The sequence below is a fragment of the Bipolaris maydis genome, assembly GCF_028858645.1.
Source record: "Bipolaris maydis strain C4 unplaced genomic scaffold PSV08scaffold_7, whole genome shotgun sequence".
NCBI classification, from domain to species: domain Eukaryota; kingdom Fungi; phylum Ascomycota; class Dothideomycetes; order Pleosporales; family Pleosporaceae; genus Bipolaris; species Bipolaris maydis.
The window spans coordinates 1,360,708-1,372,804 of record NW_027093863.1 but is presented as its reverse complement, the minus strand read 5'-3'; the positions used below and the strand labels follow the sequence as shown (position 1 = coordinate 1,372,804).

Below are 12,097 nucleotides of genomic sequence, written 5' to 3'. Positions count from 1 at the left end.
TACCAGCGTTTGGACGCCGACAAACCGTTGGTTCTTGTGCCTACAATAGGTCCTTACCCCCACATTCGCATTTTCGAGCCCCTCGTCCCGTCACGCACCCGCCTGTTGCGACTGCGCGCAGCAGCACCAGTCACGTCTAGATAGAGGCACTGGCTTATACACAAGACCGCCATCATGTCGTCTTCTTCGCAGGTCACCGAGTCGTGGATCGCGTCCTTTTGCGGGCTGCTGGGTCACGAATACTTTGCAGAGGTCTCAGAAGACTTCATCGAGGATGACTTTAACCTGACGGGCCTCCAATCGCAAGTGCCCATGTATAAGGAAGCACTGGAGATGATCCTAGATGTCGAGCCTGAAGACGACGAGGATGAGGACGAAGAGGAAGAGGAAGAGGACGAAGAAGACGAGGTACTGGGCGACGAGAGGCCTCCAGGTTACCGACGCGCAGGCGACCGAAGGCATCTCAGAATAGCATCTGACCTCAGCGTTATAGAAAGCTCTGCGGAGCTGCTCTACGGACTCATACATCAACGCTACATCACGTCACGACCGGGCATACAACAGATGGCTGAGAAGTACGAGCTTCAGCACTTTGGCACATGCCCACGCGTAAACTGCAACTCCTGCAAAGTACTGCCTGTTGGCCTGAATGACAGCCCTGGCCACGAGACGGTCAAGCTGTACTGTCCCTCCTGTCTGGACGTATACACCCCACCCAACTCTCGCTTCCAGACTGTCGATGGCGCCTTCTTCGGCACCACCTTTCCCTCGCTCTTCTTTATGACTTTTACCGACCTCGACATTGGAGGTGGGCTTCGCAACAACACGTCCAATACTATTGACGCCCTACAGCAATTACAATCGCAAAGCGCAGACGGCAAGTCACGAAACACGACGCCTTCCAACGTTACTTCAATAAACGGCGTCGCACCGCACAACCTTGCACCCGGCCTTGGCACGGGCAGCATATACGAGCCACGAATCTACGGTTTCCGAGTCAGTGAGCGCGCACGCTCAGGGCCTAGGATGAAGTGGTTACGGATGCGACCTGCAGACGTGACAGAGCTCGACGAGACGAGGAGGTACTGGGAGGAACATGACGAAGATGCCGACAGGCCTGACGACGATGATCTCAACATGGTTGACGTAGCAGAGGGGGGCAAGGGTACACCGGCAGACCGAAGAAAGAAGGCTATTCGAACACGAAGGCGGCCGACAAATGGCTCAAATGCTGCTGCCGGGGGCAGCCCCATGGATACAAATGGTGTTGCAGCGGCGGCGGGTTAGAGCCTTCTTTTTGTCAAGCGAGAAGCGCTTTTTTTGTGCACCGCCCAAACTTTTTGGTCTTCTATGAGGTGGGCGAAACTATGGATGGGGAGGGTCACCATGATTTTGTGTCTAATTAAAACCAGCGACAACCCCGCTTGAGCTGATAAGGGCAGAAAAAGACCCCCTCAAGGCCCTTTTCGATTGTGCTGTGGGTGTGGATGGGATGGGATGCGATAATCATATCGGTTATGGAGTTGGGGCTTAGCCCAGGTTAAAGGGAAATCCTCATTTTATTTTGTTTCTTCTTTTCGCTTCCCTCTCCTTTTTTTATTTTTTTTGGCGGTTATGATGATATAAGGGGTGGGGTTTAGGGATGCATGTGTGCGCGTAAACGAAGAACAAAGTTTTTTGCGTCACTGGTGCTTCTTTTTTTTTGACGATTGGATCCTGGAGATTGAAAGCATGAGGATGGAGATGGAGATGGAGATGAAGATGAAGACGAAAGATAGACAATGAATCACTAGCATTGTTATGATTTGTTTTTGCCTATAGAAAGTGTTGTGCACGTACAAGGTGGCTCTTGATGAATGTCGGGTCAAATTTGGATACTCAACGAGTAAACGGTGAAAGCATCCCAAATTGATCAATGCATGCATGCAAACACATTCTCCAGCAAGTGTGAGGTCGTTGTAATATTTACGTAGTTCCAGAGCTAAAACACTCACTATTTCAATCTTATCACACGATCCCGATCCCACAAGAAGCAGGATGCAAAAAAAGACATTACGTGGTTATTCAGCTTTGCTACTATATATTCATGTCAAGGATACACACAGGCGTATACATATGAGAGAATAAAAACAACAACAACAACAACAACAACAAACAAACAAACAAACAAAAGTGAAAAAGTGGTATATAACAAGCCATAAAATTTCTACATAGAAATCCAATCAAGATGAGAGAGGAAGAGAGAGAGAGTGTGGTAAGGAAGGGGTCAAAAGAAAGGGGGAGGGGGAAACTCAATGGCCATGCGCCCATTCAGCAAGCTGCTGATTCGAAGAATCAACAGATTCCTGATTCTTCTCATGGTGATGATTGGATACGGGCATTCCAGCGCCACGGCCCTCAAGGCCTTGCATCGAGACGCCTTCGTCCATGATGTCGTCGCGGTCGTCGCTGTCATCGTCTGGGACTTTGATTTCGCGGGTGAGCTCGACGTAGTCGTACTAGTCAATTTTGTTAGCAAATCAAACTTTGATATAACCTGGGGGTGTGTGTGTGAACCCGAGGAGGAGGAGGAGGAGGAGGAGGAAGAAGAAACATACAGCAAACTCTCCGATTTCAACGTCGTCGATACCAGCGGCTTCTTCTTCTTCGGTTGCGCGCAGACGTAGGGCGGGGATATAACGGCCGAGGAAATCCAGGATGCCGAGGATGAGGCAGGTGCCGACGAAGGAGTAGGCGCCGCCGGAGAAGGAGTCTGCGAGTTGGTAGCCAAGTTGGATCCAGTGCTGGTTTAGCCAGCCGCCCTTGATGACGGTGTAGCCGTCGAGGTGGGCAATGTAGTCTCTATAGATATTGTTAGGATGAGGAGACGGGAAGATGATGAGGACTTACGCAGCGAAAAAGGCAGTTAGGATATTTCCAACGAAGCCACCGACGCCGTGTACGGCAAAGATATCCAGAGCATCGTCACAGCGCAAGAAGTACTTGAGCTTGGTGGCGTAGTTGCAAGCAATACCGCCGCAGACACCAAACACGACGGCCGCCCAAGCAGGCACGTATCCAGAGCCAGGGGTAATGCAGACGAGCCCTGCAATGACGCCAGAGCAGAAGCCAACGGTGGACCACTTGCGCTCGAGACGGTAGTCAACCAGACACCAAGTAATGCCCCCAACACACGCTGCCAAATTCGTGCACACAGCCGCCATGATAGCCCGCAGATTAGCAGACAAGGCGGAACCCGCATTGAACCCGAACCAGCCCACCCACAGGAAAACAGTGCCGATAACAATGTGGGTGACGTTGTGCGGGCGATAGTTGAGCTCCTGGGTCCCGTGTCCGCTGCGCTTGCCGAGCATGTACGAGTAGCCTAGAGCGGCGCATCCAGATGCGATATGCACGGGTGTTCCGCCGGCGAAGTCGAGGCCGCCGAGGTTGAAGACCCAGCCTGAGGAGTTCCATGTCCAGCAGGCGATGGGGTCGTAGATGATGGTTGTCCAGATGAACATGTAGATGATGCAAGGGAGCATGCGGCCGCGTTCTGCGACGGCGCCTACAGCGAGGGCGACACTAGAAAATAGTTTTTCATTTAGTTTCTGTTGTGTTTTTTTTGGAGAAGAAAATAAAAAAAACATATGCTGAGAAAGAGGGGAAGGGGATGGAAAGAAAACGTACGTGATAGCAGCAAACATGCCTTGGTAGACGGCAAAGAGTAAATCGGGGATACGCGGGCTACCGACTGAGGGGGCGCCGAGGACGTTCATGAGACCAAAGTTGTCCAGCGCGCCGATGTAGCGACCGGCTTTGTGCGAGAAGGCGAGCGAGTAGCCCCAGAAGAACCATTGGAAGGAGACGACGGCTGTGGCCATGATGGAGAGCCATAGGAGAGATAAGGCGGATTTTCGGCGTGCGAGGCCGGAGTAGAAGAAGCTATTGTCTTGTTAGTTGGTAATTCTTCCATGTTGTTCTTTGTATTTATATGCACAGATACACCTTCGTTGGATAAATGCAATAGATGGACAAGGGAAAAATAGAAGGAATCAGGGAAAAAAAATACTAACCCTACGCCCGGAATCATAAGCAGCACGAGTGCAGTCGAAGTAATCATCCATGCGATATCGCCGGCCTACAATAGTTGACACTTTGAATTAGCCCCGCGTCTTTCTCTTTCCACAACCAGAAACTCGAACTTGGGGAACCTCCTCCCAATTTCTGGCGGGGGTTTTTTTTCTTTATCGGGAGGTTTCCCGAGGAGGCAATAAAACTCACATTGTAGAAGACATTGAGGTTGTACAACCGTGAGTCGCCGCCGGTAGGGATACTGGTGTTGGCGAACGTCTCAAGAGGAACCGTGGGGTCCAATCCCGATGTGACTGGATCCATGATTTTGTCGTTTTGTTAACCACACACAGACAACACAACCACGCTCTTTGTCTCCAAGTTTTTTCTTCCTAACCACTATTCGTTGCCCAACTCTTTTCTCTTCCTTCCAGCTTCAAGTCTTTTCCGCGTTCAAAAGAGACGGGGTCTCGAACTTTATTCGCAAAACGGTTCCGTAGAAGCTGCTATTTTTAAAGAAAAATCCCAATATGTTCCTTTTGTTCTTTTTGGTGGAAGATTAAAAGGAAGAAGGGTCGATCAGATAGATAGAGAATGCGGAAAAGTAGTCTTCCGGGGGGCGGGTGGGAACAAAAAGGGAAAAGAAAGATGGGGGTGAGGTGGAGAGGGGTTTGGGTTTGGTGGATATCGCTACACCCTCCAGGGATTGTTCTGCCCTCGTATTCCTTGGCGATCGGGCCTCGGTGGGTTTTGTAAGCCCCGAGAAAGCCAAAAGAAAAACAAAACCGTGGTCGCTGAAACGCGCGAAGGAAATGCAGGTGAGAAAAGAAGAAGCCGGGGGCGTGATTGGAATTGGAGGGAGGGAGGAAGGAGAAGGGTTCGGAGGGTGGAACAGCGGTATATGGGTAAAACTGGCGGCCAGTTGGAATGTTTACTACAATAAGTGTACGTGCATGCGAAGCTAAGGGGTTTACTTGCGAAAGGCCGTTTTTTCTTGGTGGGCTTGCATGGATGGAGTAGGTATATGTACAAGTAATGATATTACGGATCAAAGCTCTCGTCTAGGACCGCCCGTTTCCGGATGCAAGTTACAGATCAATCAGAGGGACGCTTTAGCGGGTGGTCCTGGGATCTGGCCTTGATAGCTACTTAGTGTGCGGGATGGGGGGATGGGATGGGGAGGGGGGGGACACACAGACACTTGGTGCGGTAAGTACCCCATTGCTTGTCAGCCAATATCCGCCACGGAGCGCGGGTCGTAAAGCAAAAGCAAAAAAAACGCATCGACCGACCGACTGCCAAACCAAACCTGCAGGGTACCGCCCATAGTGGCACACGCGGCCGATTCCACGGACCCTTTCGGCTTGAACCGTACGTGCGGGATGTCACAGAGTCGGTTTTTTGACAGCTTCTGGGTCGATGGGCTGAGAAGGACGGCTTCTTGGTGGCAACCACTGGCTCGAGTGGCGTAATTTTTGTTTTGATCTCATGCTCTTGTTCGTCTTGTTCCCTTCGCAGGTACTTTGGCTCGCGAATCCTTCCGTCTCACGCATGCTCGCCCAGTGCTGTGTGAGACCGAGGGCGCGGGTCGACACAGGCCATTTGCAGCAGCCCAGCCTCTCTGCTATCAGCATAATGATGCAAAGCCATTGCTCAGAGCTTGGGAGAGCAGCTGGAGCAAGGGTAGTGATAACGTGAATAGGGCTGATAGGCCAGGCGGGCTACCCAGGCTGTCGAGGCTGTCGAGGCCACCCCTGCGCTGCCTATCCGGGCGCGAGGCGTGCTATGATGGGGCACACGCCCGCCTTAGCCTAGATACGGCGGCGATCAGAGATACCCACATGCAGCACATCGTTCCTTGCGCAACTACTCCACACGACACCCATCCTCGTTTGTTCATGTTGCGTGTTGCATAAAACGAGACTGCGCTTTTCGTGGCTGCCCATGCTCGTCTTCCCACCGTCTTTGCTTGTCCGGGAACGTCACAATTTCCGGACACGAAGGGCTCGGTGGTAGACAAAGTGTGTCCAAGTAGTTACGCGACCGCCCACGTCCTTATCTCTCCGACATCTCGCATCGCCACAACCACTGCGCGCCGCACCATGCAGGTTCACTCGGGCATCATGCAGCAGCCCCTTGGGGTCATCTAACACATGTTTCTGCTGTCCGCATCCATCGGTAGCGCTGCCGGCTTGCGAGTTATACCATGCTGCTGGGTGCTCTGCTCGCCTCGTCTTCCCCAATCACCCCGCTCTGCATAAGCCCTCGTTTCCTTTTTCTTGCGCCTACCGCTCGCCTATCCCTGACATCCGCCTGTCACTGGCTACTCGACACGTCCAACTATCACGCTGTATATTTACATACCTAACCGGCGTACGTAGGTGGCTATTGTCAGATAGGCTATCAGGCCCAGACGCCGAGGCTATTGACTTGTCGAAACGAGGCCGTCACGGATAGACACTTCGAGCAACCTACGCCGCCCGTCATATCATGAGTCTTGATGAGCATTGTCTCAACATTTCTTCGCGGGCTGCTCCTTAATGTACACAGGTTAGCCAATCGTGTCCATTCGTCTAGCTGCAAACAGAGCAATCCCATGGCCATGTCTTTGCACAACCAACCGCAAATCAAAACAGCCACAGAGGTTGCTGGGCCCGCACCCAACACGCCTTACTCATGTTACGTGCATGTTTGCCGAGCATGCAGCCCTTAGCTTCAAATGACCACCTCAACCAAGACCATGTGTTCTAATGCGTCAAATCAAGCCTCCCCCCGCCTTATCCACAGGCCTATTTTCTGATATTTTTACCAAAGGCCTACCCGGTGGCCCAATCTGCCCGCTAGCCAAGCATCCCACTTTCCCCATGAACGGGCAAATTCGCATATTTCAGCGGAACTGGCCCGCCCCACGGCCCGGAAATTGTCGTAGCTGCACGCACAGGCCCAGCGAGGCAATGTCGAACCAGATCACGACATGTGATAGCACTACACATTCCAACAACAAGGTTCGCACTTCAGGCATGCACAGGCGTCCCTGATCCTACCGGAGTGTTCGCCCCTGGCGTCGCAGAGTCGATCCCCGCCTTCTTCTTCTTCTTCTTCTTCCGTGGGATCAGGGCTGGCGGGTTGGTCATCGCGCTCCGTAGCGACAGATAAGAACCACACGTCAGGCAGAGATTACCCGGGAGATCCGGGCTGCAGAAGACTATACGATGTTAGGGCATCTGTGGGCGGGGTAGACAAAGAAAGCTCATCTTACTGCTTAGGCACACACTGCAAACAAAGCCAATATCAACAACTTTGCGATGACAGAAGCATGCGGCACGGAAATCAACACCCCCAGCGCTGGGGACTACTAAGCTTGCTCTTGCCGTTACATCAGGTAAGAACGCCATCATCAGATACTGAAGCAAACCCTCTGGACGTTCTGGCTTCATGTACACTCCGCCAGTCGCATCACTGGCCTGCTGCAGCAAAACTGTATCGCCAGCTAGCTTCAGAATATCGATGGGTATCCGCTTCCTCTGTGCTGCAAAGATGGAGTTCATGACGGGTATGTATTGGTTGGCCAGATCGCCAGACACGGATACGATAAGGATGCGAGACGTAAGGGACACGCGGTCAACATGGGTGTTCTCCGAGTCGGCCAGCGCTGCGAGAGAGGCGCTCTCAGCAGAGGCGGCGGTGGGGGCATGTAAGATAGTCTGCTTGTTGATGTGTGTAAGCGCCAGGGAGAGGGCCCCGCCAATGAGTGTCGTGGGCGTTGCTTCCAGATGACTTTCTTTGGTCTCGTTCAGTAGCTTGACAAAGTTCTGAAGTATGGTACTCTCCACCACGGCGAATGGCCGATACTTGTTCGCACTCTCAGCCGTATGTTGGCCTTTATCACCCCCAGTCCCATTCATTTCCACATCGCCATTTGCAGTACCATTGCGTGCCTGGGTTTGCGGTGCTACGGGCGACGGATAGAGAAAGGTGGTCTTGTGCGAATGTGATGCTATGACGGCTACTTCGTTCGTATTTCCAGACGCCAAGTGCGCGTTGATAAAGACGAGGATGTTGGCCAGCGCAGTCGAGAGCGAGAGTGTCGAGGACAAGTGTGCCCAGGCGTGTGGATTGGTGTCAAGTACAATGGCTAGTAGTGAGGGCGGAGGGACTGAGTAGTGTTAGTGGTAAATCCGCTGGTCCTTGTCCAAATCGCCTTGCCTTCTTCCGTCTTTATATGACGGTCTGAGCCATCGATGGTGTTCATGGCGTTGATGTGGGTCCTGACCAGAGGCTCCAAGGACCAGATTTTCCGTTCAAGGCCTGCTCATGATAATCTCGGGAGCGTCGAGCTCGTTCCACTCGAGCTTTGTGGTAAGCGTGTAGGTTGAGGCTCCAACCAAACTATGAGGTCAGGTTCGCGAGCGGCCAAGGCTCGCGCAGCCCGTGCCACATCCGCGTAGCCACGTGACGTTCTTGCACCGCCGTTGTCTAGGCATCGGATGGCACACCTTGCGAGCATACAGCACCCTTGCACGCAGAGAGATGTCTGAGATTCACTATTGACGTTTTGTTTTCACAATATCATCTCATGATGTAGATATATAGTGGGCATCATTGCCCTGGCATCGCTGGGTCAGGGTGCAATGATAGTGGCAGTACCCTCAACCAACAGCCTTGCCCTTGGCGATTGATATTGTCATTGGATACTGAATTAACTATTCATTGTTCATATATACGATGAACCATGGTACAAGAAGAGCACTGGGCTAAAGAACCGCCATCATTACAAGGCTCATCACTGGAAATGATCATCCGACCATCAGGGCGGAGTACATAAACATGAACCATACCTTTTCTCCTCAGAGAGTGCTCTAAGTGTCGGATCCGAACGAGTTTGGTACCATTTTCGTCCATTTTTCTTTTGTTCCTGTACAGTGTTTCACCTCTTCTCGACCCTCCACGCTGCATTTTGATTTTCTCTTCATAAAGACGCCAATATGATCACCGAGTCAATAAAAAAGATAAACGGGTATGACAAAAATGCCTCTATATACTACCCTGTCATCATCGTCGGCGCTGGAGCGTCAGGAATTGCCGCCGCTTGTCAGTTAAAAGCCCAACTCGGATTCGATCAGTTCCGTGTCTTTGACCGGCAGACTGGAATTGGAGGGACTTGGTGGATCAATCGGTATCCTGGTGTTGCTTGGTATGTCTCCATAAATTCAATTTGCACTGAGCAGGAAAGACTACAAGTTTCTACCTCATCTAGTCACCATCCATATTGAATGGTGGACGTCACATAAGAAAACGAGCACTAACGCTAATATTACAACAGTGACATACCCGCAGTCTTCTACTCCTTCTCCTTTGCTCAAAACCCCAACTGGAGTGCCTTCCGCCCGCCCGGCAAGGAAATCGCCCAGTACTACCACGATGTGTGCGAGAAATACCAAGTCATTGACAAATTCGAGCTCAACACCGACATCCAGAGTTGCAAATGGCTAGACAACGAAGCCCTATGGGAAGTTACCTTACGCCGTCTTGTCGCAGGCACGGGCGACCTCTCATCCAGAGAACGCATGAAGATTGTCCAAGAAAAGGGCGAACAGGCAGTATATTCTGAGACGCAAGTCGTGAAGGCAAAAGTAGTGCTGAGCTGTGTTGGCGGCCTGGTTGAGCCCAGAGCCTTTCCCGAGAACATCAAGGGGATTGAAAAATTCAAGGGCAGAGTGTTTCACTCTGCACGATGGGACGACACAGTCAATCTCACGGATAAAAACGTCGTGGTGGTAGGATCAGGATGCAGCAGCGCACAAGTTGTGCCTCCACTGCCTCACCCCCCTTACAACGCCAAATCAGTAACCCAAATCATGCGATCACCCCCATGGGTCGTCGCTTCCGTCCCACCTCCCGGAGGTGACGAGTGGTGGAGCGCAAACATGCCCTGGCTAATGCGCAACATACCCGGCCTCAAACAAATTGTCCGTTTCGTCGTCTTTTTCAACACCGAAAAAGTCTTCTTCCAAATCTTCCCCAACACGCCCATCTCATTGTTCATGCGTGCAAAATACCAGGATTGGCTCCTCGACCATATGCGCAAAACCGCACCTAAGAAATATTGGGACATGCTGACGCCAGACTATGGGGTGGGATGCAAACGCCGCATCTACGATCAGTACTGGCTCAACAGCCTGAATGATCCCAAGATAGAACTTACGACACAGCCTCTAAACAGAATCACTGAGACAGGCGTCATTGTCGGACCAGGTGCGTCGTACCCGGCGAATGCAAAAATAGAAGACTATCCCGAACGCGAAATCCCCGCCGACATCATTGTCCATGCTAACGGCTTCGACACGACGCGATGGCTGCATCCGCTCAAAGTCATTGGTAAAGAGGGAAAAGATATCGTCCAGGTCATGGAGGAGAGGGGAGGCGCACAAGCCTACCAGGGCACTGCGATGGACGGGTTCCCGAATTTCATGATGATATTCGGGCCCAATACTGTGACTGGGCATTCCAGCGTGCTCATGGCGAGTGAAAGTAAGTCTATTTTCCCATTATTTCTCTAGAAAAACCCCTGTTTTCTGCACACAATCAAGTCCAACTACGGATTTTCCTTGCTGACGTTCCTAGACATGATCAATTACTCCATCAACTTCATCCGACTCATCCTTACACGCGAAGCTCGCACCTTCGACGTCAAGCCCGAGGCCGAAAAAGCGTACACAGCCGAGATGCAGCGTGCGATCGACAACACCGTCTGGAAAAGCGGGTGCTCGAGCTGGTATTTTACCGAAAATGGTTGGAACTCGACTGTGTATCCCTACTCGCAAGTTTTCTTTTGGTATCGCTGTCTGTTCGTCAGGTGGAGTGATTGGAATATTGAGTATACGAGAGAGGGTCTGGTGAGGATGAGGATGAGGATGGTGTTAAGGATGTTGGTGCTGCTGCTTGTGGGTTATGGAATTTGGAAATTGAGGCTGTACGAGTTGGGGCTGAGGGAGTGGACGTATCTTGGCCGAATTGTAGCGCAGGCTTCCATGCAGAATGCTATGCGAATTGGGAATAGGCTGAGGAGTTCGATCTGGTAGTGAAATACATAGGTAGTCGTGGATGTGTACTCGGCTATGTAATACCTCAACAGTAAGATTTAATAAGGGGGCGTGGAGTATGTGAAAACATAGAGTATTGTAGTTTAATTAATTTATCGGCATTCGTCAGAGTTGACACCGAAGTCTTCTGTTGGCAGGCCGCTATGTATGGCGAGACTTCGACTGCCCGCTAAGCATCCCTCATCATACTACCTGATGACGTAGTCTTCGAGTATGGTAGTCGTATGCTCGAGCGCAGATATTCTTACAGCATGGCGCTTGTGAATGGTTCTAGTGACGGTGTACGATAGTCCCATATTTCATACTAGAATCGTTAGTACAAGTCCCTGTTCTCATGAATATGATCGCACCATCGAGGTAATCAGCAGCAATCAGCAGCTCCAAGCACAGCTCAGGCGGTATGTCCATATCCGAGACGTCTTTGCTCTCCGCATGCTTCTGGTTGTAGTACAGGTACTCACAGACCTTCTCGAGTACAACACCACTGACTAACAGTTAGTTTGGGCTCATTATGTGCCTTTCGCCCCTAGTGGCGTGAGCCCATCAAGGCAGCACTGGCGGGGCGCAGAGACGAATATCTAGACATACTTGATGGTCGGTAGATCTACGCGATTCTGTGCATTTTCTCGGAAGCCAGCTGGAGGGTATCGTTAGTCGCTGCAGGGTCCACTGCGGTACATGATCCTGAAGTTGCGAGGCGTACACATGGGGTCCAGCGCCTTCTTGATTGTTCCTGCTATGCATGCTGCAGAACGCAACAGCTTGAATTCGTAGCCGTCGTTGGATACCAACGTGACGTACTCGGTGGGTTTTTCGTCTGCCATGGTCGCAAGCAACGGGCGGAAAAGGTATTCGTCGTGGGGGTGAGAGGCAAGGGTAGGGATTGCGGGGAAAGCTGGCGAGTCGCGCAGTCACGTTTTCTCGCGTAGCATGGACGTTGT

At 51.6% G+C, this 12,097-nt stretch overlaps 5 protein-coding genes across 5 annotated transcripts; 2 read left to right on the top strand and 3 right to left on the bottom strand.

Moving 5' to 3' along the window:
- The first annotated feature begins 60 nt into the window (after nt 1-60).
- Nucleotides 61-1,442, top strand: PSV08DRAFT_43404 (casein kinase II regulatory subunit-domain-containing protein). The gene has a single exon (XM_014226964.2). It carries the CDS (start codon nt 175-177, stop codon nt 1,285-1,287), a length of 1,113 nt encoding a protein of 370 aa, XP_014082439.1. The 5' UTR covers nt 61-174; the 3' UTR covers nt 1,288-1,442.
- Nucleotides 1,443-2,209: 767 nt separating this feature from the next.
- On the bottom strand, nt 2,210-4,512 carry PSV08DRAFT_43392 (ammonium transporter AmtB-like domain-containing protein). Its single transcript, XM_014226965.2, has 6 exons — nt 4,264-4,512; nt 4,056-4,120; nt 3,670-3,924; nt 2,890-3,564; nt 2,598-2,841; nt 2,210-2,498 (listed from the first exon to the last, which is right to left on the bottom strand). The coding sequence occupies exons 1-6, from the start codon at nt 4,375-4,377 to the stop codon at nt 2,292-2,294; spliced, it is 1,560 nt and encodes a 519-aa protein (XP_014082440.1). The 5' UTR covers nt 4,378-4,512; the 3' UTR covers nt 2,210-2,291.
- Nucleotides 4,513-6,813: 2,301 nt separating this feature from the next.
- PSV08DRAFT_223815 (TFIIH subunit Tfb4/p34) lies at nt 6,814-8,602 on the bottom strand. The gene is made up of 3 exons (XM_014226966.1): nt 8,260-8,602; nt 7,313-8,209; nt 6,814-7,258 (listed from the first exon to the last, which is right to left on the bottom strand). The coding sequence occupies exons 1-3, from the start codon at nt 8,303-8,305 to the stop codon at nt 7,068-7,070; spliced, it is 1,134 nt and encodes a 377-aa protein (XP_014082441.1). The 5' UTR covers nt 8,306-8,602; the 3' UTR covers nt 6,814-7,067.
- A 436-nt stretch (nt 8,603-9,038) lies between these two features.
- PSV08DRAFT_223812 (uncharacterized protein) lies at nt 9,039-11,159 on the top strand (the record flags this gene model as incomplete). The annotated part of the gene is made up of 3 exons (XM_014226967.1): nt 9,039-9,247; nt 9,377-10,584; nt 10,678-11,159. The coding sequence occupies 3 exons, from the start codon at nt 9,039-9,041 to the stop codon at nt 11,133-11,135; spliced, it is 1,875 nt and encodes a 624-aa protein (XP_014082442.1). The 3' UTR covers nt 11,136-11,159.
- Nucleotides 11,160-11,222: 63 nt separating this feature from the next.
- Nucleotides 11,223-12,014, bottom strand: PSV08DRAFT_300128 (BTB/POZ protein). Its single transcript, XM_014226968.2, has 4 exons — nt 11,860-12,014; nt 11,745-11,793; nt 11,507-11,640; nt 11,223-11,460 (listed from the first exon to the last, which is right to left on the bottom strand). Exons 1-4 carry the CDS (start codon nt 11,978-11,980, stop codon nt 11,456-11,458), a joined length of 309 nt encoding a protein of 102 aa, XP_014082443.1. The 5' UTR covers nt 11,981-12,014; the 3' UTR covers nt 11,223-11,455.
- Between the last annotated feature and the right edge of the window lie 83 nt (nt 12,015-12,097).